The sequence below is a fragment of the Saccopteryx leptura genome, chromosome X (genome assembly GCF_036850995.1).
Source record: "Saccopteryx leptura isolate mSacLep1 chromosome X, mSacLep1_pri_phased_curated, whole genome shotgun sequence".
In the NCBI taxonomy this organism is placed as follows: Eukaryota; Metazoa; Chordata; class Mammalia; order Chiroptera; family Emballonuridae; genus Saccopteryx; species Saccopteryx leptura.
Window position 1 is genome coordinate 132,491,037 of NC_089516.1, and position 24,093 is coordinate 132,515,129.

Below are 24,093 nucleotides of genomic sequence, written 5' to 3' on the forward strand. Positions count from 1 at the left end.
TTTAGTGAGAGAGGAATGGAGATAAAAAGAGAAAGAGACCATTGATCTCCTTATGTACACTGATCAGAGATCAAATCCACAACTTCAGTGCTTTGGGACTCTGCTGTAACCTACTGAGCCATCTGGCAAGGGTACAAATCTTTTTTTATATTTTTATATTTATTGATTTGAGAGAGAGAGAGAGAGAGAGAGAGAGAGAGAAAACCCACTGATTTGTAGTTCAATTTATCCATCCATTAATTGGTGGTTTCTTGTATGTGCCCTGACTGGAGATTGAACCTGCAACTTTAATATGTCAAGACAATGTTCTAACCAACTGAGATACCCAGCCCCATCACATTAAAGTTTTTGTGTGGACATGTGTTTGAGTTTCTCTTGGCTATTGCTGAGTTGTGGTATGCATATGTTTAAGTTTATAAGAAATTGGCTAGTTTTTTAAAGTGGTGGTTCACGTGTTTTTTTTTTTTTTTAAATTAAACATTTATTTTTATTTATTTTTCAGGTACTGCCTGGTTATACTTAGTGTGTCTGTCAACCAGGAGGAACAAGTTGTTGTGCTCAGTCAAAGACTTCTGTAGACAATGTGTTCCCATTATGATTAGGGCTCAAATAATTCGGAAAAGAGAACACTTTAGATAGGGTTTCTTTGCGACTACCAGGTTTCCTCCTAATGTCCCCAACATAATCTGTTGACACTTCTAGCAGAACCATAAAAGAAAAGGATGCAAAAATTTTATACTCCAATCTCTTCATTTTAACCAAGAAAAATCTAAAACCCAAAAGTTTCAGATGTGGTTTCCCAAAAGTCATCCCCCATCCTCTATTAATTTACATGATCTCCTTGCATTGTGCTGTCTCTGCATCAAATAGCATCCAACCATTCAGCCATTATTTACTGAATAATTACATCTTGCTGGGTGCAAGAAATGCATAAGAAGTGGCTTCATCCTGAAAGATCTTAGAGACAGGGCTATTCAACTCTTCATTTCCGTCATAATTACAAGAATGAATTGATTAAAGGTGTCTTTAGCCTGAGCACATGGGGGGCCAAAGGTAAAGAAACAATCTGATGGGCTACTTCTTCAGTTGAAGGAAGACCACAGCATGTCTTGATTGGCAGCTATGTGCAATTTTCTGGCCTGAATACAAAAGGACAGCCTGTGCCCTCCAGAAGCCCACACGTAGAATAAAATGAAGTAGGCCAAGTTTAAAGCAATTCAGCAAACAACTATTAAATATCTACTCTATTGCAGGCCATGTTCTAAGTGCAGAGGATATACTGGTGAGCAGAGCTGTCAATTTGGCAATCTTTCAGGTGATTTTCACCAATGTTACCACAATATATTAGTGTAAAAATGTGTGTGTGTTTGCGTATGTGTTTGAGATCTGCATTTGTTCAGAATATATCTCTCTGGAGTCTTTAGGACAGAATGATGTGGTTTGTAATTGTTAGTTTCTAAAATGGGGTGGGGGTGGGTATAGGCCACCATCATACATAGATTCTGGCATCAGGTCGAGTGGAAGAATTTGATGTGTCATATTCTCGCATGGAAGTAGTCAAGATGAAAAGCAATGCTTACAGTGACAATGGAAATTGTGAATACCCACTGATTGCTTAGTCAGCTCTACAGGGGAGCTAACCCCTTTGTCCAGGCGGATCTATATGTAGTTTTGGGAGGAGCAAGGCACTTTGGCTTCATTGCCTTTTTTTTTTTTTTATTTCCTGATGGTTGTCTAGTCATGTCGCCAGAAAATTCTTCCAATTTGTAAGAAAGGGTCTCTTCAGTGCTTTGTAGAGCTGTTTTGCCCTTGTCTTATTGTTTCTTGAACACTGATCAGACTGGGTTCTTCAGCTAGTCCTCAGATCAACACAGAGTGGTTGTTGAACCTATACTTGGTAGGAGCTACTTGTTTGCCCCCAAGGATGCACTCACCCAAACTAGCCAAGCCACTTGGAAAAATAGTGTCAATAGTATTTCACATTTGAACTGCAGCTACCACCTCTGTCTCAATGGAAGAAAGAAGGACAAGTGCTACCCAAATGCAGAAGCCTATAAAGACTGAATGGAATTCCCGGTGTGTCCTTTTCACTTATTTTCACGGGGACATCAGCAGCGTAGTGGATGAGCACTTCTCCAGAGCTCTGAAAAGTGTCAAGAACCCCCAGGAATTGAGCCCCTTGAGCCAGAGTGTAAGTGTCATTCTGAGGAATGGTGAGCATGTTGGAGGGAAGAAGGAGGAAGTGGGAATTTCTTATCAAGGCTATCACTGAAAGACAGTTGTGATTCTCTTAATGTGCCTACACATGTATATATTTGCTGAAGGCCAGTCCCATTGTCTAGAGAGACGCTGCCACTCCATTCATAAAAGTTTATTGTGAAAACGGGCACTGTTTAATCAAATCTATTCACTTATTTTATTACTTCCTCAATTGTATAAAATGTTGGGTTCACTGCTCAGTACACAATATGAACACTGGAACTGTTTGCCATTATCACCATTAACAGTATTATTATTATTAATAGTAGTAGTAGTACACAGTAGGAGCAACATGGCTGTTTGTTATTATACCATTATCAGTATTATTATTATGAGTGTGATTACTATTACTACTACTGGCTTCTCAGAGACAGAAGCACCAAAGTATTTGTGATATAAAAACATGTCCAGCTTGGCCTGTGGTGGCACAGTGGATTAAGTGTTGACCTGGAATACTGAGATCCCAGGTTTAAAGCCCTGGGCTTGCCTGGTCAAGGTACCTATGGCAAACAACTACAAAATGATGCTTCTTGCTACTCCCCCTGCCTCTCTTTCTCTCTCTCTTCTCTCTTTAAAATCAATACATAAATTTTTTTTTTAAAAAAGAAAAAAGCATCTCACATTTAGGTACACTCAGTCTCCTCTCCACTAATAGTGAGTGATCTGGTGGCACCAGAGAGAGCAGATGAGCCTCATCACATCCTTCTTCCCACCCTTAAGAGTATTGGGGTGCATTCACTATTTGGTAATTAAAAAACATGTATTCTTATATCTCAAAACAGTTATTTCAAGAGCCATGTCAAAATGTGCTCATCAAAATATCTAGGTTTAGAGAAAGTCATAAAAATTAAGTTAGCAAGGGCTGCAGTATGACTTTCACTGACTATAGACACTTTGCTTTCACAGGCCCATTCTCCTATAAAGATATGAAAAAGAACATTTTATGACTGCATAGACATAAAAACAAATATTATCCAGGTTGCATTCATTTTATATATTCATTACTATTATTATATTTATTTCTTCTTCCAATTTTATTTATCTATTTTTAAAAATTTTATTTATTGGTTTTACAGAAGGGGTTAGAAGGAGAAGTATCAACTCATAGTTGCTTCAGTTTAGCTGTTCATTGGTTTCTTGTCCTATGTGCTTTGACCTGGCAAGTTTAGGGTTTTGAACAGATGACCTCAGCATTTTAGGTCAATTTTTTATCTACTGGGCCACCACAGGTCAGGCACTAACTATTCTTGTATGGACCCTGACTGGGGATTGAATCTACAACCTTGCCATGTTGAGACAATGCTCTAATGAACTGTGCTACCCGGCCAGGGTTTTTTTTTAATTTTAAAAGCAGTTAAAACATTTTCATGGGCTCCTAAAACTATTCATGAACCCCAAGCACTGTACCTCATGTGTCTAATGGAGAAGTCATCCTACCAGCTAGATGTGAATTGATAGGGCTCTTCATCACCATTTTGAAATGTGCAGATAGATTAAGGTCTGATTGTTTTTTTTAAATTTTTATTATTATTTTTTTTACAGAGACTGAGAGAGAGTCAGAGAGAGGGAGAGATAAGGACAGACAGACAGAAACGGAGAGAGATGAGAAGCATCAATCATTAGTTTTTCGTTGCAACACCTTAGTTGTTCATTGATTGCTTTCTCATATGTGCCTTGACTGTGGGGCTACAGCAGAATGAGTAACCCTTTGCTCAAGTCAGTGACCTTGGGTCCAAGCTGGTGAGCTTTGCTCAAACCAGATGAGCCTGTGCTCACACTGGCGACCTCGGGTTCTCGAACCTGGGTCCTCCACAACCCAGTCTGATGCTCTATCCACTGTGCAACCGCCTGGTCAGGCAAGGTCTGATTGTTTTTTGTTTGTTTGTTTTGTTTTATTTTTACAGAGACAGAGTCAGAGAGAGGGATAGCAGACATAAACGGAGAGATGAGAAGCATCAATCATCAGTTTTTCATTGTGACACCTTAGTTGTTCATTGATTGCTCTCTCATATGTGCCCTGACCACGGGCCTTCAGCAGACCGGGTACTCCCTTGCTCCAGCCAGCGACCTTGGGTCCAAGTTGGTGAGCTTTGCTCAAACCAGATGAGCCTGCACTCAAGCTGGTGACCTCGGGTTCTTGAACCTGTGTCCTCGGCATCCCAGTTCAACGCTCTATCCACTGCACCACCACCTGGTCAGGCTGATTGGTTTTTTAAGAGCTCTTTATTGTAGTTGCTGAGCACACATGTTGAATGTCTTGTTCCCATTGGAGGATGTATGCGCCTCTAAGTGGGACACTTTGTGCAAAGTGGCCAAGTAGAGCCTTTGCTTGTAGAGGAAGAGCTCACCTGTTTTCAGACACCATCACTCTAGCTTTGGTCTTTGGGTTTGGAAAAGAAGTTGGTATATATCTGATGTACTCACCTTTGCCGAATTTACTTCTTTCAATGAAATTCCTTTTCTAGTCAGGTGATGTGATTTTGTTAGAGACTCTTGTGAGTTAAGTAAACATGTGGAAGGGATATAGTAGCAGCACATACTAAAGGAAATGCTGTAGACCTTGTTAAAATGGGAACAAAGAGGTAGGTGGAGAGGTGGGGAGATAATGTTCAACAGTGTGCTGAGTACTACAGATAAGGAGTGGGAATGTTTGATCTTAAGTTGTTTGGGTATTGATATGTGGAAAGTGGGATTCAGAAGATCTATCTGGCTCTTAAGGGATAAAATCCCAGGCTCTTCATGCACAGACAGGTCTGCTTTTTCTTTCATTCTTTGACCTTGATTTGGATTTAAATATACTTCTCAGAAAAATTAGGGGATGTTTCAAAATAAATATGAAGCAATAAAATATCTCCTAATTTTTGTGAGCAGTGTGTATTGGCCTGGATTTATTACAATCACTCCCTTGTAAGTACCATCCTTCCATAGTCCCTCACTTCTTTAATCATGCTTGCCTGGTAAAACCCAACCTGACAAAAAATCAACTTTCAGCTTATTGACCCATTTCTGTGCTTCATTTTGTAGTAAGACTCAAGTGGCATCCATGTACACTCAGTTCTCTTTCTGTCCTCTCTTGCTTTCTAGGATTTACTCCACTCAAATTTCATCCTCATCACTCCTTGAAAACACTTTTATCAAAGTGAGCCAGTGACCTCCATTTCCAAATCCAATGGTTCTCTCTGTCCTTTCTTATTTGACTGATTAGCAACATTTGCTGCAGTTGATTGTTTCTTCCTCTTGGAAATACCTTCTTCACTTAGACTCTATAACATCACACTCTTGGTTTTCCTCCTACCTCCCTGGTTACTACTCCTCAGGCTCCATTGCTGGATGTTTTTCTCTTCACCTTTGGAATATTTGAGGGCTCCAGGACTCAGGTCTCAGACAGTTTCTCTATCTACACCCATTCCTTAGAGGATCTCTTCCAGTCTCTTGGTTTTAACTATCATCTATGTGCTGATTAATTCTAAATACATATCTCCAGTCAAGGCTGGATTTCAGACCTGTGTATCCAGCTGCCTACTTGACACCTTCATTTCACACATCTAATAAGAATCTCAAATAAAACAAGTCTTAAATTGAACACTTAATTTATTTCTCAATCTGCTCCATCCATAGTCTCCCCATCTCAGCTGCATCTTTCTAATTAATTGGAGTCATATTTAACTCCTCTCGTTATCTCATACTCCACATCCAATCCTTAGAAAAATCCAGTAAGTTCCACTTTCAAAATATTTCTAAGTGGAGACTTTTGCCCATCTTCACTGTTATCCCTTGGATTTTTGTGGTCACCTCTTAATTAGTCTCCATGCTTCAGCCCTTGCTCCCCTTCAGCCTATCCTCAAGATAACAGTCAGAATATAACACTAGAAGAAAAATCGTATTATAGCACTGCTCTGTTCAAAACACTCAAATAGCAACCCACCTCACTTGGAATCAAATCTAAATTTTTAATGGGGTCCTAAATCATCTGGGTCCATATCTTTCTGATTTCATCTCCTGTCACTTCCCATCTTACTTCAGTCTAGCTTCCTTGCTATTTTTAGAGCATGCTAAGTGTAATACTGCCTCAGTCCCTTTGCACGTTCTTTCTCCTCTCCTTGAAATGCTCCTTCCCTAGATAACTACATGACTTCCCCTTTCTTCATTCAAATCTCCATCCCATTGTCCTCTCTTTATGTGCCTTTGCCAAACAATCTATTTTAAACATAGAACCCCCAACCTGTCACCCAGTGTATTACCCTGTTTCTTTTTAGCATTGACCACTACTGAGCAAATTATATATTTATGTGTTTCTTGTTCTTTTCCATGCTCTAGACTCTAAATTTCATGGCAACAAGAATTCAGCCTGTTAACATCTGTTTTCGAAGTACTTAGCCCAATGCCTGACACATAGTAGATACTCAGTAAATAATGCTTGAATGAATGAGATTGTGATTTGGGTCACAGGGTATTGATGTCTGCCAAGATGTAGACACTATAAAGAAGGAGTACCATGAGGTATACAGCTTTAGAACTAGGCTCTCTGGGGCCAAACTAGCTCTAACATTTATTAACAATGTGATCTTGGGCATATCACTTCATCTCTCTATTTCTTAGTTTCTTTATCTTTAAAATTGAGTAATATTTGACTAAAAGAGTCACTAAAATAATGCATGTCAATGGCATATAGAAAGTGCCGTGTGGGCATTAGTTATTTCTGTGGTGGCGGTACCAAAACTTAACATGTGTATTCATTGGCTAAAGTGGATATGAGTGCCTGCATTGAAAACAGAGCAGCAGGCCCTTCCTGTATGCCTCCCAAGTTTTCCAGCAGCTTCTGCTGTGTGGCAGCTGTACTGTCCCCATGTATTTTGACTTTCCTCTATTTTGTAAAACCCTGGCCCACTAAAAGAACATATTTATTGCCCAAGCCAACCCTTCCTAAGTCAAATAGAGAGGCAGCTTTCATCTCCTACTTACTTTCTTTTTTGTTACATTTGCCCTGAAGAGAATCTCAGATCCTTTGATGTGAAAATGTCTTCCTCACAGTGTGGTGTGGACTAGGCAAATGTTTGTCTGACTGGTTGCTCAAAGGAAAGAGAAATCTTGTCTTCCTCAAGGCCTCTCTTATCACAGTTAAGCATCAGGTTTCTCATAAGCTCCATTTCCCCAGAGGAGGGCCCCATGATTCTCACTAGGGGTGTTATATGGGATACTTGAAGTTTCAAAAATGGTGAGAAACCCATAACGTGGCCATTCCTTACTGACCATTAGCATCCTCTGAATACCTAAGCCATGGCTAAAACAGGATCCCATTCATGGGTTCTTAGCTCTAACTGGCCTACGTTCTAAGAGTGCTTTGTCAAGACAAATATGCGAAGCCCAAACATAGACCTGTGTGGCTAGGAAATGCCATCAAATTTCCTGGCTGCTTTTCCCAAATCAAAATTATGTTTAAAATGCTGACATTTATTGAGCACATACTTTGTGTGAAGTAGGCCCCTTGTTAGGGGGTGTCACATGGATTATCTCTTTGAATCCTCATACCAATTTATTGGCTAGTGCTCACTGTGTCCATTTTCATGGTAAGAAAACCGAAGCTCATAGAGTCCAGTGACTTGTTCAGGATCCCACAACTAGTAAGAAGTGGCTACTCGCAACCAAATCAGTTTGATTCCAGATCTTGAGCTCTTAGCCACTTTCAAATACTAGCACATGTTCTGTATTTCATCTCCATTTTCATTTGGGAAAGGAATCTGGATAATAATTACAAGACTAGGTATCTCAAGGATGTGATTGTGAAGGATGGAGTGGTACTGAGCAGCACCTTCCCCACACACCACCCAGTGCCCTAGAACAGGACTGTCTCCTATAAGCCATCCCTCTGTCTCCAGTGTTATTTTCATTTCAGCTAACACAGGGGTCCCCAAACTTTTTACACAGGGGGCCAGTTCACTGTCACTCAGACCGTTGGAGGGCCGGACTATAAAAAAACTATGAACAATCCCTAAGCACACTGCACATATCTTATTTTAAAGTAAAAAAACAAAACAGGAACAAATACAATATTTAAAATAAAGAACAGGTAAATTTAAATAAACAAACTGACCAGTATTTCAATGGGAACTATGGGCCTGCTTTTGGCTAATGAGATGGTGAGTGTCTGGTTCCACATTTGTCAATGCTAGCCATAACAAGTGATACGACGCGCTTCTGGAGCCCTGACGCGTGCGTCCCGCATCGCTGCGCTTTGTGGCTCCACCACATACAGCACACAGGATGCATCCTGTGCTCTCTCACTGACCACCAATGAAAGAGGTGCCCCTTCCGGAAGTGCGGTGGGGGCTGGATAAATGGCCTCAGGGGGCCGCATGTGGCCTGCGGGCTGTAGTTTGGGGACCCCTGAGCTAACAGAAACAATGTAATACAAAGAAGACAAAGAGAGGAGAGTCAATGGAATTGATTGGACAAGCAAAGTTTGGCCTCTCATGGTACAAGATGCCAGTCTGTGTTCTGAGGGCTCTGTGTTTCAAATTCATCATAAAGCAGAATTTGAATTAAAGGGAGATACAGATACGGGGGGGGGGGGGGAGGAAAGAAAGAAGAAAAGATGGATATAAGGAAATCAGGCATTTATGTATTGGTTTTATCATAGTTGTGACAGATTCACTGAGTCAAAAGGTTTCTTATTTTTTTTTAATAATTTTATTTTTAATGGGGCAACATCAATAAATCAGGATACATATATTCAAAGATAACAACTCCAGGTTATCTTGTCGTTCACTTATGTTGCATACCCATCACCCAAAGTCAGATTGTCCTCTGTCACCTTCTATCTAGTTTTCTTTGTGCTCCTCCCTCTCCCCCTATACCTCTCCCTCTCCCCCTCCCCCCGTAAACACCACACTCTTATAAATGTCTCTTAGTTTCACTTTTATGTCCCACCTACGTATGGAATAATGCAGTTCCTGTTTTTTTCTGATTTACATATTTCACTTCGTATAATGTTATCAAGATCCCACCATTTTGCTGTAAATGATCCAATATCATCATTGCTTATGGCTGAGTAGTATTCCATAGTGTATATGTGCCACATCTTCTTTATCCAGTCATCTATTGATGGGCTTTTGGTTGTTTCCATGTACTGGCCACTGTGAACAATGCTGCAATGAACATGGGGCTGCATGTGTCTTTATGTATCAATGTTTCTGAGTTTTGGGGGTATATATCCAGTAGAGGGATTGCTGGGTCATAAGGTAATTCTATTTTCAGTTTTTTGAGGAACCACCATACTTTCTTCCATAATGGTTGTACTACTTTACATTCCCACCAACAGTGTATGAGGGTTCTTTTTTCTCCACAGCCTCTCCAACATTTTCTATTACCTGTCTTGTTAATAATAGCTAATCTAACAGGTGTGAGGTGGTATCTCCTTGCAGTTTTGATTTGAATTACTCAAATAACTAACGAAGATGAGCATCTTTTCATATATCTGTTGGCCATTTGTACTTCTTCCTGGGAGAAGTGTCTGTTCATGTCCTCTTCTCATTTTTTTATTGGATTGTTTGTTTGTTTGTTGTTGAGGTTTATGAGTTCTTTGTATATTTTGGATATTAGGCCCTTATCTGAGCTGTTGTTTGAAAATATCATTTCCCATTTAGTTGGCTGTCTGTTTATTTTGTTATCAGTTTCTCTTGCTGAGCAAAAACTTCTTAGTCTGATGTAGTCCCATTCATTAATTTTTGCCTTCACTTCTCTTGCCTGTGGAGTCAAACTCATAAAATGCTCTTTAAAACCCAGGTCCATGAGTTGAGTACCTATGTCTTCTTCTATGTACTTAATTGTTTCAGGTCTTATGTTTAGATCTTTAATTCATTTTGAGTTAATTTTAGTACAGGGGGACAAACTGTAGTCCAATTTCATTCTTTTGCATGTGGCTTTCCAGTTTTCCCAGCACCATTTATTGAAGAGGCTTTCTTTTCTCCATTGTGTGTTGTTGGCCCCTTTATCAAAAATTATTTGACTATATATATGTGGTTTTATTTCTGGACTTTCTATTCTGTTCCATTGGTCTGAGTGTCTATTTTTCTGCCAATACCATGCTGTTTTGATTGTCGTGGCCCTATAATAGAGTTTGAAGTCAGGTATTGTAATGCCCCCAGCTTCATTCTTTTTCTTTAGGATTGCTTTGGCTATTCGGGCTTTTTTATAATTCCATATAAATCTGATGATTTTTTGCTCCATTTCTTTAAAAAATGTCATTGGAATTTTGATGGGAATTGCATTAAATTTGTATATTGCTTTGGGTAATACGGCCATCTTGATTATATTTATTCTTCCTAACCAAGAACAAGGTATATTCTTCCATCTCATTATATCTTTTTCGATTTCCCTTAACAATGGTTTATAGTTTTCATTATATAAGTACTTTACATTCTTTGTTATGTTTATTCCTAAGTATTTTTTTTTTTTTTTTTTTGCAATTGTGAAGGGGGTTGTTCTTTTGAGTTTGTTCTCAAATGTTTCATTGTTGGCATATAGAAAGGCTATTAACTTCTGTATGTTAATTTTGTATCCTGCGACCTTTCTGTATTGGCTTATTGTTTCTAGTAGTCTTTTTGTGGAGTCTTTGGGATTTTTGATGTATAGGATCATATCATCTGCAAAAAGTGATACCTTTACTTCTTCTTTTCCGATATGGATGCCTTTTAATTCTTTGCTTGTCTGATTGCTCTGGCTAGAACCTCTAGTACCACATTAAATAAGAGTGGAGAGAGTGGACAACCCTGTCTTGTTCCTGATTTAAGGGGGAAAGCCTTCAGTTTAGTGCCATTTAATATGATGTTAGCTGATGGTTTCTCATATATGGCCTTTATCATGTTGAGATATTTTCCTTCTATACCCATTTTGTTGAGAGTCTTAAACATAAAATTGTGTTGTATTTTATCGAAAGCCTTTTCTGCATCTAGTGATAAGATCATGTGGTTTTTGTTCGTTGTTTTGTTGATATGGTGTATTACGTTAACCGTTTTACGTATGTTGAACCATCCTTGAGATTCTGGGATGAATCCCACTTGATCATGATGTATTATCTTTTTAATATGTTGTTGTATTCAATTTGCTAGTATTTTGTTTAGTATTTTAGCATCTGTATTCATTAGAGATATTGGTCTGTAGTTTTCTTTTTTTAGCCATCCTTGCCTGGTTTTGGTATGAGGGTTATGTTGGCCTCATAAAAATGTGTTTGGAAGTATTGCTTCTTCTTCAATTTTTTGGAAGACTTTGAGTAGAATAGGAACCAAGTCTTCTTTGAATGTTTGATAAAATTCGCTTGTATAGCCATCAGGGCCTGGACTTTTATTTTGGGGGCGGTTTTTAATGGTTTTTTCTATTTCTTCTCTACTAATAGGCCTGTTTAGGCTTTCTGCTTCTTCTTTTTTTATTATTATTTTTTATTTTTTATTTTTTATTTTATTTTTTTTATAATAATTTTATTTTTTTAATGGGGTGACATCAATAAATCAGGATACATATATTCAAAGATAACAAGTCCAGGTTATCTTGTCGTTCAATTATGTTGCATACCCACCACCCAAATTCAGATTGTCCTCTGTCACCTTCTGTCTTGTTTTCTTTGTGCCCCTCCCACCCCCTTTCCCTCTCCCATTCCCCCCTCCCCCCCTGTAACCACCACACTCTTATCAATGTCTCTTAGTTTCACTATTATGTCCCACCTACGTATGGAATAATACAGTTCCTGGTTTTTTCTGATTTACTTATTTCGCTTCGTATCATGTTATCAAGATCCCACCATTTTGCTGTAAATGTTCCGATGTCATCATTTCTTATGGCTGAGTAGTATTTCATAGTGTATATGTGCCACATCTTCTTTATCCAGTCATCTATTGATGGGCTTTTTGGTTGTTTCCATGTCCTGGCCACTGTGAACAATGCTGCAATGAACATGGGGCTGCATGTGTCTTTACTTATCAATGTATCTGAGTTTTTGGGATATATACCCAGTAGAGCGATTGCTCGGTCATAAGGTAGTTCTATTTTCATTTTTTTGAGGAACCACCATACTCTCTTCCATAATGGTTGTACTACTTTACATTCCCACCAACAGTGTATGAGGGTTCCTTTTTCTCCACAGCCTCTCCAATATTTGCTATTACCTGTCTTGCTAATGACAGCTAATCGAACAGGTGTGAGGTGGTATCTCATTGTCATTTTGATTTGCATTTCTCTAATAGCTAAAGAAGATGAGCATCTTTTCATATATTTGTTGGCCATTTGTATTTCTTCCTGGGAGAAGTGTGTATTCATATCCTCTTCCCATTTTTTTATTGGATTATTTGTTTGTTTGTTGTTGAGTTTTATGAGTTCTTTGTATATTTTGGATATTAGGCCCTTATCTGAGCTGTTGTTTGAAAATATCATTTCCCTGAGACTAAGAGACATGGACAAGAGTGTGGTGGTTACCAGGGGTGGGGGGAGGGTGGACAGGGGGAGAGTTAGGGGGAGGGGGAGGGGCACAGAGAACTACATAGAGGGTGGCGAAGGACAATCTGACTTTGTGCGAGGGGTATGCAACATAATTTAATGACAAAATAACCTAGACATGTTTTCTTTGAATATATGTACCCTGATTTATTAATGTCATCCCATTACCATTAATAAAAATTTATTTAAAAAAAAAAAAAAAGAAAATATCATTTCCCATTTAGTTGGCTTTCTGTTTATTTTGTTATCAGTTTCTCTTGCTGAGCAAAAACTTCTTAGTCTGATGTAGTCCCATTCATTAATTTTTGCCTTCACTTCTCTTGCCTGTGGAGTCAAATTCATAAAATGCTCTTTAAAACCCAGGTCCATGAGTTGAGTACCTATGTCTTCTTCTATGTACTTAATTGTTTCAGGTCTTATGTTTAGATCTTTGATTCATTTTGAGTTAATTTTTGTACAGGGGGAGAGACTGTAGTCCAGTTTCATTCTTTTGCATGTGGCTTTCCAGTTTTCCCAGCACCATTTATTGAAGAGGCTTTCTTTTCTCCATTGTGTGTTGTTGGCCCCTTTATCAAAAATTATTTGACTATATATATGTGGTTTTATTTCTGGACTTTCTATTCTGTTCCATTGGTCTGAGTGTCTATTTTTCTGCCAATACCATGCTGTTTTGATTGTTGTGGCCCTATAATATAGTTTCAAGTCAGGTATTGTAATGCCCCCAGCATCATTCTTTTTCTTTAGGATTGCTTTGGCTATTCGGGGTTTTTTATAGTTCCATATAAATCTGATGATTTTTTGCTCTATTTCTTTAAAAAACGTCATTGGAAGTTTGATGGGAATTGCATTAAATTTGTATATTGCTTTGGGTAATATAGCCATCTTGATTATATTTATTCTTCCTAGCCAAGAACAAGGTATATTCTTCCATCTCATTATATATTTTTCGATTTCTCTTAACAATGGTTTATAGTTTTCATTATATAAGTCCTTTACATTCTTTGTTATGTTTATTCCTAAGTATTTTATTTTTTTTGTTGCAATCGTGAAGGGGATTATTCTTTTGAGTTCCTTCTCAGTTGTTTCATTGTTGGCATATAGAAAGGCTATTGACTTCTGTATGTTAATTTTGTATCCTGCGACCTTACTGTATTGGCTTACTGTTTCTAGTAGTCTTTTTGTGGATTCTTTGGGGTTTTCAATGTATAGGATCATATCATCTTCAGAAAGTGATACCTGTACTTCTTCTTTTTCGATATGGATGCCTTTTATTTCTTTGTCTTGTCTGATTGCTCTGGCTAGAACCTCTAGTACCACATTAAATAAGAGTGGAGAGAGTGGACAACCCTGTCTTGTTCCTGATTTAAGGGGGAAAGCCTTCAGTTTAGTGCCATTTAATATGATGTTAGCTGATAGTTTATCATATATGGCCTTTATCATGTTGAGATATTTTTATTCTATACCCATTTTGTTGAGAGTCTTAAATATAAAATTGTGTCGTATTTTATCGAAAGCCTTTTCTGCGTCTATTGATAAGATCATGTAGTTTTTGTTCTTTGTTTTGTTGATATGGTGTATTACGTTAACCGTTTTACGTATGTTGAACCATCCTTGAGATTCTGGGATGAATCCCACTTGATCATGATGTATTATTTTTTTAATATGTTGTTGTATTCGATTTGCTAGTATTTTGTTTAGTATTTTAGCATCTGTATTCATTAGAGATATTGGTCTGTAGTTTTCTTTTTTTGTGCCATCCTTGCCTGGTTTTGGTATGAGGGTTATGTTGGCCTCATAAAATGTGTTTGGAAGTATTGCTTCTTCTTCAATTTTTTGGAAGACTTTGAGTAGAATAGGAACCAAGTCTTCTTTGAATGTTTGATAAAATTCGCTTGTATAGCCGTCAGGGCCTGGACTTTTATTTTTGGGGGTTTTTTTAATGGTTTTTTCTATTTCTTCTCTACTGATAGGTCTGTTTAGGCTTTCTGCTTCTTCTTGACTCAGTCTAGGAAGGTTGTATTGTTCTAGGAATTTATCCATTTCTTCTAGGTTGTTGAATTTAGTGGCATAAAGTTTTTCATAGTATTCTACAATAATTCTTTGTATATCTACGGTGTCTGTGGTGATTTCTCCTCTTTCATTTTGGATTTTGTTTATATGAGTTCTTTCTCTTTTTTCCTTGGTAAGTCTTGCCAAGGGATTGTCAATTTTGTTGATCTTTTTTTTTAAATAAATTTTTATTAATGGTAATGGGATGACATTAATAAATCAGGGTACATATATTCAAAGAAAACATGTCTAGGTTATTTTGTCATTAAATTATGTTGCATACCCCTCGCCCAAAGTCAGATTGTCCTTCGCCACCCTCTATCTAGTTCTCTGTGCCCCTCCCCCTCTCCCTAACTCTCCCCCTGTCCTCCCTCCCCCCACCCCTGGTAACCACCACACTCTTGTCCATGTCTCTTAGTCTCGTTTTTATGTTCCACCAATGTGTGGAATCATGTAGTTCTTGTTTTTTTCTGATTTACTTATTTCACTCCTTATAATGTTATCAAGATCCCACCATTTTGCTGTAAATGATCTGATGTCATCATTTCTTATGGCTGAGTAGTATTTCATAGTGTATATGTGCCACATCTTCTTTATCCAGTCTTCTATTGAAGGGCTTTTTGGTTGTTTCCATGTCTTGGCCACTGTGAACAGTGCTGCAATGAACATGGGGCTACATGTGTCTTCACGTATCAATGTTTCTGAGGTTTTGGGGTATAAACCCAGTAGAGGGATTGCTGGGTCATAAGGTAGTTCTATTTGCAGTTTTTTGAGGAACCACCATACTTTCCTCCATAATGGTTGTACTACTTTACAGTCCCACCAACAGTGAATGAGGGTTTCTTTTTCTCCACAGCCTCTCCAACATTTGCTATTACCCGTCTTGTTGATAATAGCTAATCTAACAGGGGTGAGGTGGTATCTCATTGTAGTTTTGATTTGCATTTCCCTAATAACTAATGAAGCTGAGCATCTTTTCATATATCTGTTGGCCATTTGTATCTCTTCCTGGGAGAAGTGTCTATTCATGTCCTCTTCCCATTTTTTTATTGGATTGTTTGTTTGTTTGTTGTTGAGTTTTATGAGATTTTGTAAATTTTGGAAATTAGGCCCTTATCTGAGCTGTTGTTTGAAAATATCATTTCCCATTTAGTTGGCTGTCTGTTTATTTTTATATCAGTTTCTCTTGCTGAGCAAAAACTTTTTATTCTGATGTAGTCCCATTCATTTATCTTTGCCTTCACTTCTCTTGCCATTGGAGTCAAGTTCATAAAATGTTCTTTAAAACCCAGGTCCATGAGTTTAGTACCTATGTCTTCTTCTATGTACTTTATTGTTTCAGGTCTTATATTTAGGTCTTTGATCCATTTTGAATTAATTTTAGTACACGGGGACAGGCTGTAGTCGAGTTTCATTCTTTTGCATGTGGCTTTCCAGTTTTCCCAACACCATTTGTTGAAGAGGCTTTCTTTTCTCCATTGTGTGTTGTTGGCCCCTTTATCAAAGATTATTTGACCATATATATGTGGTTTTATTTCTGGGCTTTCTATTCTGTTCCATTGGTCTGAGTGTCTATTTTTCTGCCAATACCATGCTGTTTTGATTATCGTGGCCCTATAATATAGTTTAAAGTCAGGTATTGTAATGCCCCCAGCTTCATTCTTTTTCCTTAGGATTGTTTTGGCTATCCGGGGTTTTTTATAGTTCCATATAAATCTGAGGTTTTTTTGTTCCATTTCTTTAAAAAATCTCATAGGGATTTTGATGGGAATTGCATTAAATTTGTATATTGCTTTGGGTAATATGGCCATTTTGATTATATTTATTCTTCCTATCCAAGAACAAGGAATATTTTTCCATCTCATTGTATGTTTTTCGATTTCCCTTAACAATGCTTTGTAATTTTCATTATATAGGTCCTTTACATTCTTTGTTATGTTTATTCCTAGGTATTTTACTTTTTTTGTTGCAATCGTGAAGGGAATTATTTTTTTGTGTTCGTTTTCTAATATTTCATTGTTGGCATAGAGAAAGGCTATGGACTTCTGTATGTTAATTTTGTATCCTGCGACCTTACTGTATTGGTTTATTGTTTCTAATAATCTTTTTGTGGAGTCCTTCGGGTTTTCGATGTATAGGATCATATCATCAGCAGAAAGTGATACCTTTACTTCTTCTTTTCCGATATGGATGCCTTTTATTTCTTTGTCTTGTCTGATTGCTCTGGCTAGATCTTCTAGCACCACGTTAAATAAGAGTGGAGAGAGTGGACAACCCTGTCTTGTTCCTGATTTAAGGTAGAAAGTCCTCAGTTTTATGCCGTTTAAAATGATGTTAGCTGATGGTTTATCATATATGGCCTTTATCATGTTGAGATATTTTCCTTCTATACCCATTTTGTTGAGAGTCTTAAACATAAAATTGTGTTGTATTTTATCGAAAGCCTTTTCTGCATCTATTGATAAGATCCTGTGGTTTTTGTTCTTTGTTTTGTTGATATGGTGTATTACGTTAACTGTTTTGCGTATGTTGAACCATCCTTGAGATTCTGGGATGAATCCCACTTGATCATGATGTATTATTTTTTTAATATGTTGTTGTATTCGGTTTGCCAGTATTTTCTTTAGTATTTTAGCATCTGTATTCATTAGAGATATTGGTCTGTAGTTTTCTTTCTTTGTGCCATCCTTGCCAGGTTTTGGTATGAGGGTTATGTTGGCCTCATAAAATGTGTTTGGAAGTATTGCTTCTTCTTCAATTTTTTGGAAGACTTTGAGTAGAATAGGAACCAAGTCTTCTTTGAATGTTTGATAGAATTCACTGGTATAACCGTCTGGGCCTGGACTTTTATTTTTGGGGAGGTTTTTAATAGTTTTTTCTATTTCCTCCCTGCTGATTGGTCTGTTTAGGCTTTCTGCTTCTTCATGACTCAGTCTAGGAAGGTTGTATTGTTCTAGGAATTTATCCATTTCTTCTAGATTGTTGTATTTGGTGGCATATAATTTTTCATAGTATTCTACAATAATTCTTTGTATATCTATGATGTCTGTGGTGATCTCTCCTCTTTCATTTTGGATTTTATTTATTTGAGTCCTGTGCCTTTTTTCCTTGGTGAGTCTTGCTAAGGGTTTGTCAATTTTGTTGATCTTTTCAAAGAACCAGCTCCTTGTTTTATTGATTTTTTCTATAGTTTTTCTGTTCTCTATTTCATTTATTTCTGATCTGATTTTTATTATCTCCTTTCTTCGGCTGGTTTTGGGTTGTCTTTGTTCTTCTTTTTCTAGTTCCTTAAGGTGTGAAGTTAAGTGGTTTACTTCGGCTCTCTCTTGTTTGTTCATATAGGCCTGAAGTGATATGAACTTTCCTCTTATTACTGCTTTTGCTTCATCCCAGAGATTCTGATATGTCGTATTTTCATTTTCATTTGTCTGTATATATCTTTTGATGTCTGCGCTTATTTCTTCTTTGACCCATTCATTTTTTAGAAGTATGTTGTTTAGTTTCCACATTTTTGTGGGTTTTTCCCCCTCTTTTTTGCAGTTGAATTCTAGTTTCAAGGCTTTATGATCAGAAAATATGCTTGGTACAATTTCAATTTTTCTAAATTTGCTGATATTGTCTTTGTGGCCCAACATATGGTCAATTCTTGAGAATGTTCCATGTACACTAGAGAAAAATGTATACTCTGTCGCTTTGGGATGAAGTGTCCTGTAGATGTCTATCATATCCAGGTGTTCTAGTATTTCGTTTAAGGCCACTATATCTTTATTGATTCTCTGTTTGGATGACCGATCTAGAGCCGTCAGCTGAGTATTGAGGTATCCAATTATGATTGTATTTTTGTTAGTTTTTGTTTTAAGGTCAATAAGTAGCTGTCTTATGTATTTTGGTGCTCCTTGGTTTGGTGCATATATATTAAGGATTGTTATGTCTTCTTGATTCAGTGTCCCCTTAATCATTATGAAGTGACCATTTTTTTCTCTGAGTACTTTTTCTGTCTTGTAGTCAGCATTATCAGATATGAGTATTGCTACACCTGCTTTTTTTTTGGGTGTTGTTTGCTTGGAGTATTGTTTTCCAGCCTTTCACTTTGAATTTGTTTTTATCCTTGTTGCTTAGATGTGTTTCTTGTAGGCAGCATATAGTTGGATTTTCTTTTTTAATCCATTCTGCTACTCTGTGTCTTTTTATTGGTAAGTTTAATCCATTTACATTTAGTGTAATTATTGACACTTGTGGGTTCCCTACTGCCGTTTTATAAATTGCTTTCTGTTAGTTTTGTATCTAGTTTGATTCTTCTCTTTTGTTTTTCTATCATTTGTTTTTGTTTGTTTGTGTTCCATACTTCTTTCCTCTGTTGCTACCTTTTTTAAGTCATGTGTTTTTGTGGTGGTTTTTTCTAGGGTGGTTACCATTAAGTAATGAAAAGGGTACCTACCATATTCATTGTAGTACCCTATCTTATAAGTATTTCTGCACTTCATTGTCCTTTGCTACTGTTAATCTCCATCCTCTCCCCCCTTTTTTTCCTTTGTTGTCACAGTTTAAGTTTGGTTTTATTGTGTTCTTGGTGGAGCTGTTACTTGTGGTGTTGTGTTCTTTTGTTCTTTGAATCTGGTTGGAAAACTCCCTTTAGTATTTCCTGGAGCGGGGGCTTTCTGTTGATAAATTCTCTCATCTTTTCTGTATTTGTGAATGTTTTTATATCTCCTTCATACTTGAAGGATAGCTTTGATGGGTATAGTATTCTTGGCTGAAAGTTCCTCTCTTTCAGGGCTTTAAATATTGGGGTCCACTCTCTTCTAGCTTGTAGAGTTTCTGCTGAGAAATCTGATGATAATCTAATAGGCCTTCCTTTATATGTTGTATTCTTCTTTTCCCTGGCTGCCTTGAGAATTTTTTCTTTGTCATTGGTTTGTGTCATCTTTATTATGATGTGCCTTGGAGTGGGTTTGTTGGGGTTAAGAAAACTCGGTGTTCTGTTTGCTTCTTGAATTTGAGGCTTTAGTTCTTTCCACAGGCTTGGGAAGTTCTCGTCTATTATTTGTTTGAGTATATTCTCCATTCCATTTTCTTTCTCTTCTCCCTCTGATATACCTATTATTCTTATGTTATTCTTTCTGATGGAGTCAGATAATTCCTGTAGGGCTTTCTCGTTTTTTATTATTTTTGAGTCTCTTTCTTCTTCTCTCTGTTGTGCCTCAAGTTGTTTGTCTTCTATTTCACTAATCCTATCTCAATCTGGGCTGTTCTGCTAGCTGAGCTTGTTACCTCGTTTTTCAGCTCGTGAATTGAGTTTTTCATTTCTGTTTGATTTGTTTTTATAGTTTCAATTTCCTTGGTAATATATTCTTTGTGTTCATTGAGTTGTTTTCTGATCTCCCTATATTGCCTTTCTGTGTTTTCTTGTATATCTCTGAGTATTTTTAACATTTCTATTTTAAATTCTCTGTCATTTAGCTCCAAGGCTTCCAATATGTTAAGTCTTTTCTCCATAGATTTTTCCACATCTATTTGTGTTACCTCTCTTTCTTTTGTATCCATAATATTCGATTTCCTCTTTCTTATTGGCATCTGAGGGTGGTCTTGTTGATAGCACTAATTAGAATTAATAAAGAGTAAAAAGTAGAAAAAAAAAAGGTAAAACACCCCACAAAAAAAAGCAGTAATAATTTATTATTTCCCCCTTTTTTTCTTTCTTCTCTTTCCCTCCTCTCCCCTCCTCAGGGAAATATTGTGCCTATAATGGAGGGTCTGATTTGCGGTGAAGAGTTCAAGGGGCAAAAAAAAAGGGGAGTAGGGACCTACTAAATGCAAAAAAAAAAAAAAAGAAAAAAGGAAGAAAATCTTAGACAAGCATAAGATGATTTGCTTGTGGGTGATGGTCAACTAAGAGATATAATGAGAGGGATAAGAGGGAACCAGAAAAAAGGACAAAAAAAGGAATAATAAAGAAGAAAAAAATAAAAATAATAAGTAAAAATCTGTTGTATTAAGTGGAGCGGAGACTAAATACAATGGAGACCTTGGGTTGGGAGGACCCAAAATGCCACAAAAATAAACAAACAAGAAAAAAACAAAAACAAAAGCGAAAAAGAAAAATAAAGCCAAAAAAAAGCCTTGAGTCCCAAATTAACTAATTTGTTCGTGATTGAGGATTAAATGGGAGGAAAGTAAAACGAGAAAAGAAAAAACGAATAGAAAGAAAAAAATAAGAAAAAGAGAAAAACGAAGAAAGAAATAAAAAAGGAAGAGAAAAAAACAAAATAAAGCAAAACAACAAAAAAAGACAAAAGAGGAGAAAGTGAGAGTTAAGTGTTTTGGAGTATAATCTTAAAGGAGGGTGAGGATGAAGAAGAGAAATAAAATGTAACACTTATGGGTAGTGTAGTTCAAGAAAAGGGAAGCATAAGATGGGCAGAGAATATAAGGACTGAGGTGGAGGAAATAAAGGCAATAAGATAGAAGAAACAAACAACAACAACAAAAAAAAATTAGTGGAACAAGTTGTAAAGTCTGTGGATTTTTCTTGATTTTGAGAGGTTAACTTCTTCCTTGTTCTTTTCTCTCCCTCTTCCTGGTCGGTGACTCTGTACCCCAGGCTCTGCCCCTGTGTCACACTTAGGTAGGGATTTGCAGTTGATGGGATTCTATGGCAATGTCATATAATTGGCTTTAGTCTTGCTGGTAGTCAAGGCTTGTTGGCGTTTGCAGGGTCCAACGATGAGAGAGTTTGCTTTCTTGGATTCTCTCTCCTAGTCCCCCCTTCCTGAATTAGCAGCCTGGTGGTCCAGCTCTAAAGCTGCCACTGCTTCTTCCTGGGGAGTAAGAGGCTCAAAGAGCTGGGAAATCCCCACTCTATCCCCACTCAGTGCAAGGCTTTGGGAAAGGCTCTGGCAGTCAGGGCCTCCAGTGTAATCAGGTGGGGGTGGGAGTCAATTGTTGTCAAGGTGACTGTTCAGCGCCTAGCGTTCCGTTGGACCTCTCAACCCAGGCTTTCCACACTTTGTAGCCTGTTTCGGCTGGGAAGAAGAGGCACTAGTCTCTGTTTGCGACTAGTGTAGTATAGATCTTATTATCTGCCAAGTCCATCTTGTTAGCGTTTATCCCTGAATATAGAGGCTCTATCAATCAGAAGTTGCCCCCGCCCCTTTAGCGAGAGGCACTAAAAAATATCACGCCTCTTGTCTTGGGTCGGTGAACTGAGAGAGATCTTATCAATTAGAACCGAGGGTGCGCAGATTTCACAGGTTAAGTTAATTTCAGTAATTGGGTCGCAGCTGTGCTCCCGAAGGTATTTCAGGCTGCCTGTGTGCGCCCCTCCCCCAACGCTTGATTGTTAGCTTGAATGGCTGGGTGAGGTGCCCCGCCCGCGGAGAGAATCTCCCAAGTAGGGAATACCACCCTGAGGCCTCTCCTGCTCCCCGTGTGCGGGCCGCTGGGAACGTCAGCGGCGCTCGCTCCGCAACCGAACCGGGCGCTTCCTGCGGCTGCTCACAGTGGCTGCTCGCGGCGGCGGTGCTTGCTCTGCAACCGAACTGGGCGCTGCTCGCGGCGGCTCGCGGCAGCGGCTCGCGGCGGCGGCTCGTGCGGCGGCTTGCGGCGGCGGCTCGCGGCTCCCGAGTATGGGCTGACTTACCACCACCACAGGCGCACTTCCTCGCGGCTTGAATGAACGTCCCTGCGGTAGCTTCTTCCACACCCTTGTCTCCCAGATCCAAGTGATAACACTCCCTTCGCTTTCAGTTTGTGTGGAACTCCGGAATGCTCCGAAGATAAATTTTCCTGTTTCTAGTTGATAAATTTGTTGTGATTTTGGGGAGATCTGTCGGAAGCGCTGCTCACGGCGCCATTTCCGTGACGTCACTCCCCAATTTTGTTGATCTTTTCAAAGAACCAGCTCCTTGTTCTATTAATTTTTTCTATAGTGTTTCTGTTCTCTAATTCATTTATTTCTGCTCTGATTTTTATTATCTCCTTTCTTCGGCTGGTTTTGAGTTGTCTTTGTTCTTCTTTTTCTAGTTCCTTAAGGTGGGAAGTTAAGTGGTTCACTTGGGCTCTCTTTTGTTTGTTCATATATGCCTGAAATGATATGAACTTCCCTCTTATTAGTGCTTTTGCTGCATCCCATAGATTCTGATATGTTGTATTTTCATTTTCATTAGTCTGTATATATCTTTTGATCTTTGCACTTATTTCTTCTTTGACCCATTCATTTTTTAAAAGTACATTGTTTAGTTTCCACATTTTTGTGGCATTTTTTCCCTCTTTTTTGCAGTTGAATTCTAGTTTCAAGGCTTTATGATCAGAAAATATGCTTAGTACAACTTTGATTTTTCTGAATTTGCTGATGTTGTTTTTGTGGCCCAACATATGGTCAATTCTTGAGAATGATCCATGTACACTGGAAAAAAATGTATACTCAGTCACTTTGGGATGAAATGTCCTGTAGATGTCTATCATATCCAGGTCCTCTGGTGTTTTGTTTAAGGCCACTATGTCTTTGTTGATTCTCTGTTTGGATGACCAATCTAGAGCCGTCAGCGGTGTATTGAGGTCTCCAAGTATGACTGTGTTTTTGTCAGTTTTTGTTTTAAGATCAATAAGTAGCTGTCTTATATATTTTGGTGCTCCTTGGTTTGGTGCATATATATTAAGAATTGTTAAGTCTTCTTGATTCAGTGTCCCCTTAGCCATTATGAAATGGCCATTTTTGTCTCTGAGTACTTTTCCTGTTTTGTAGTCAGCATTATCCAATATGAGTATTGCTACACCTGCTTTTTTTTTATGTTACTTGCTTGGAATATTGTTTTCTAGCCTTTCACTTTGAATTTGTTTTTATCCTTGTTACTTAGATGAGTTTACTGTAGGCAGCATACTGTTGGATTTTCTTTTTTAATCCATTCTGCTACTCTGTGCCTTTTTATTGGTGAGTTTATTCCGTTTACATTTAGTGTAATTATTGATACTTGTGAGTTCCCTATTGCCATTTTATATCTTGCTTTCTGTTAGTTTTGTGTCTTGTTTGATCCTTCTCTTTCGTTTTTCTATCTTTTGTTTTTATTTGGTTGTATTCCATACATCTTTCCTCTGTAGCTATCTTTTTTATCTCATGTGCTTCTGTGGTGGTTTTTTCAATGGTGGTTACCTTTGAGTAATGAAAAGGGTCCCTACCCTGTTCATTGTAGCTAACTATTTTGTGAGTACTTTTGCACTCCATCGTCCTTTGCTACTGTTAATCTCCATCTTCTCCCCCTCTTTCTTTTTGTTGTTCTTAGAGTTTAAATTTGTTTTTATTGT

General features: G+C 37.9%; 1 protein-coding gene across 1 annotated transcript in view; it reads left to right on the plus strand.

The window, feature by feature from the left end:
- The first annotated feature begins 2,011 nt into the window (after window positions 1–2,011).
- Window positions 2,012–24,093, plus strand: part of VGLL1 (vestigial like family member 1) — a 98,889-nt gene continuing 76,807 nt past the window's right edge. The window contains 1 exon segment of the mRNA XM_066357890.1: window positions 2,012–2,213. Within this exon segment, the coding sequence (XP_066213987.1) occupies window positions 2,012–2,213 (202 nt within the window).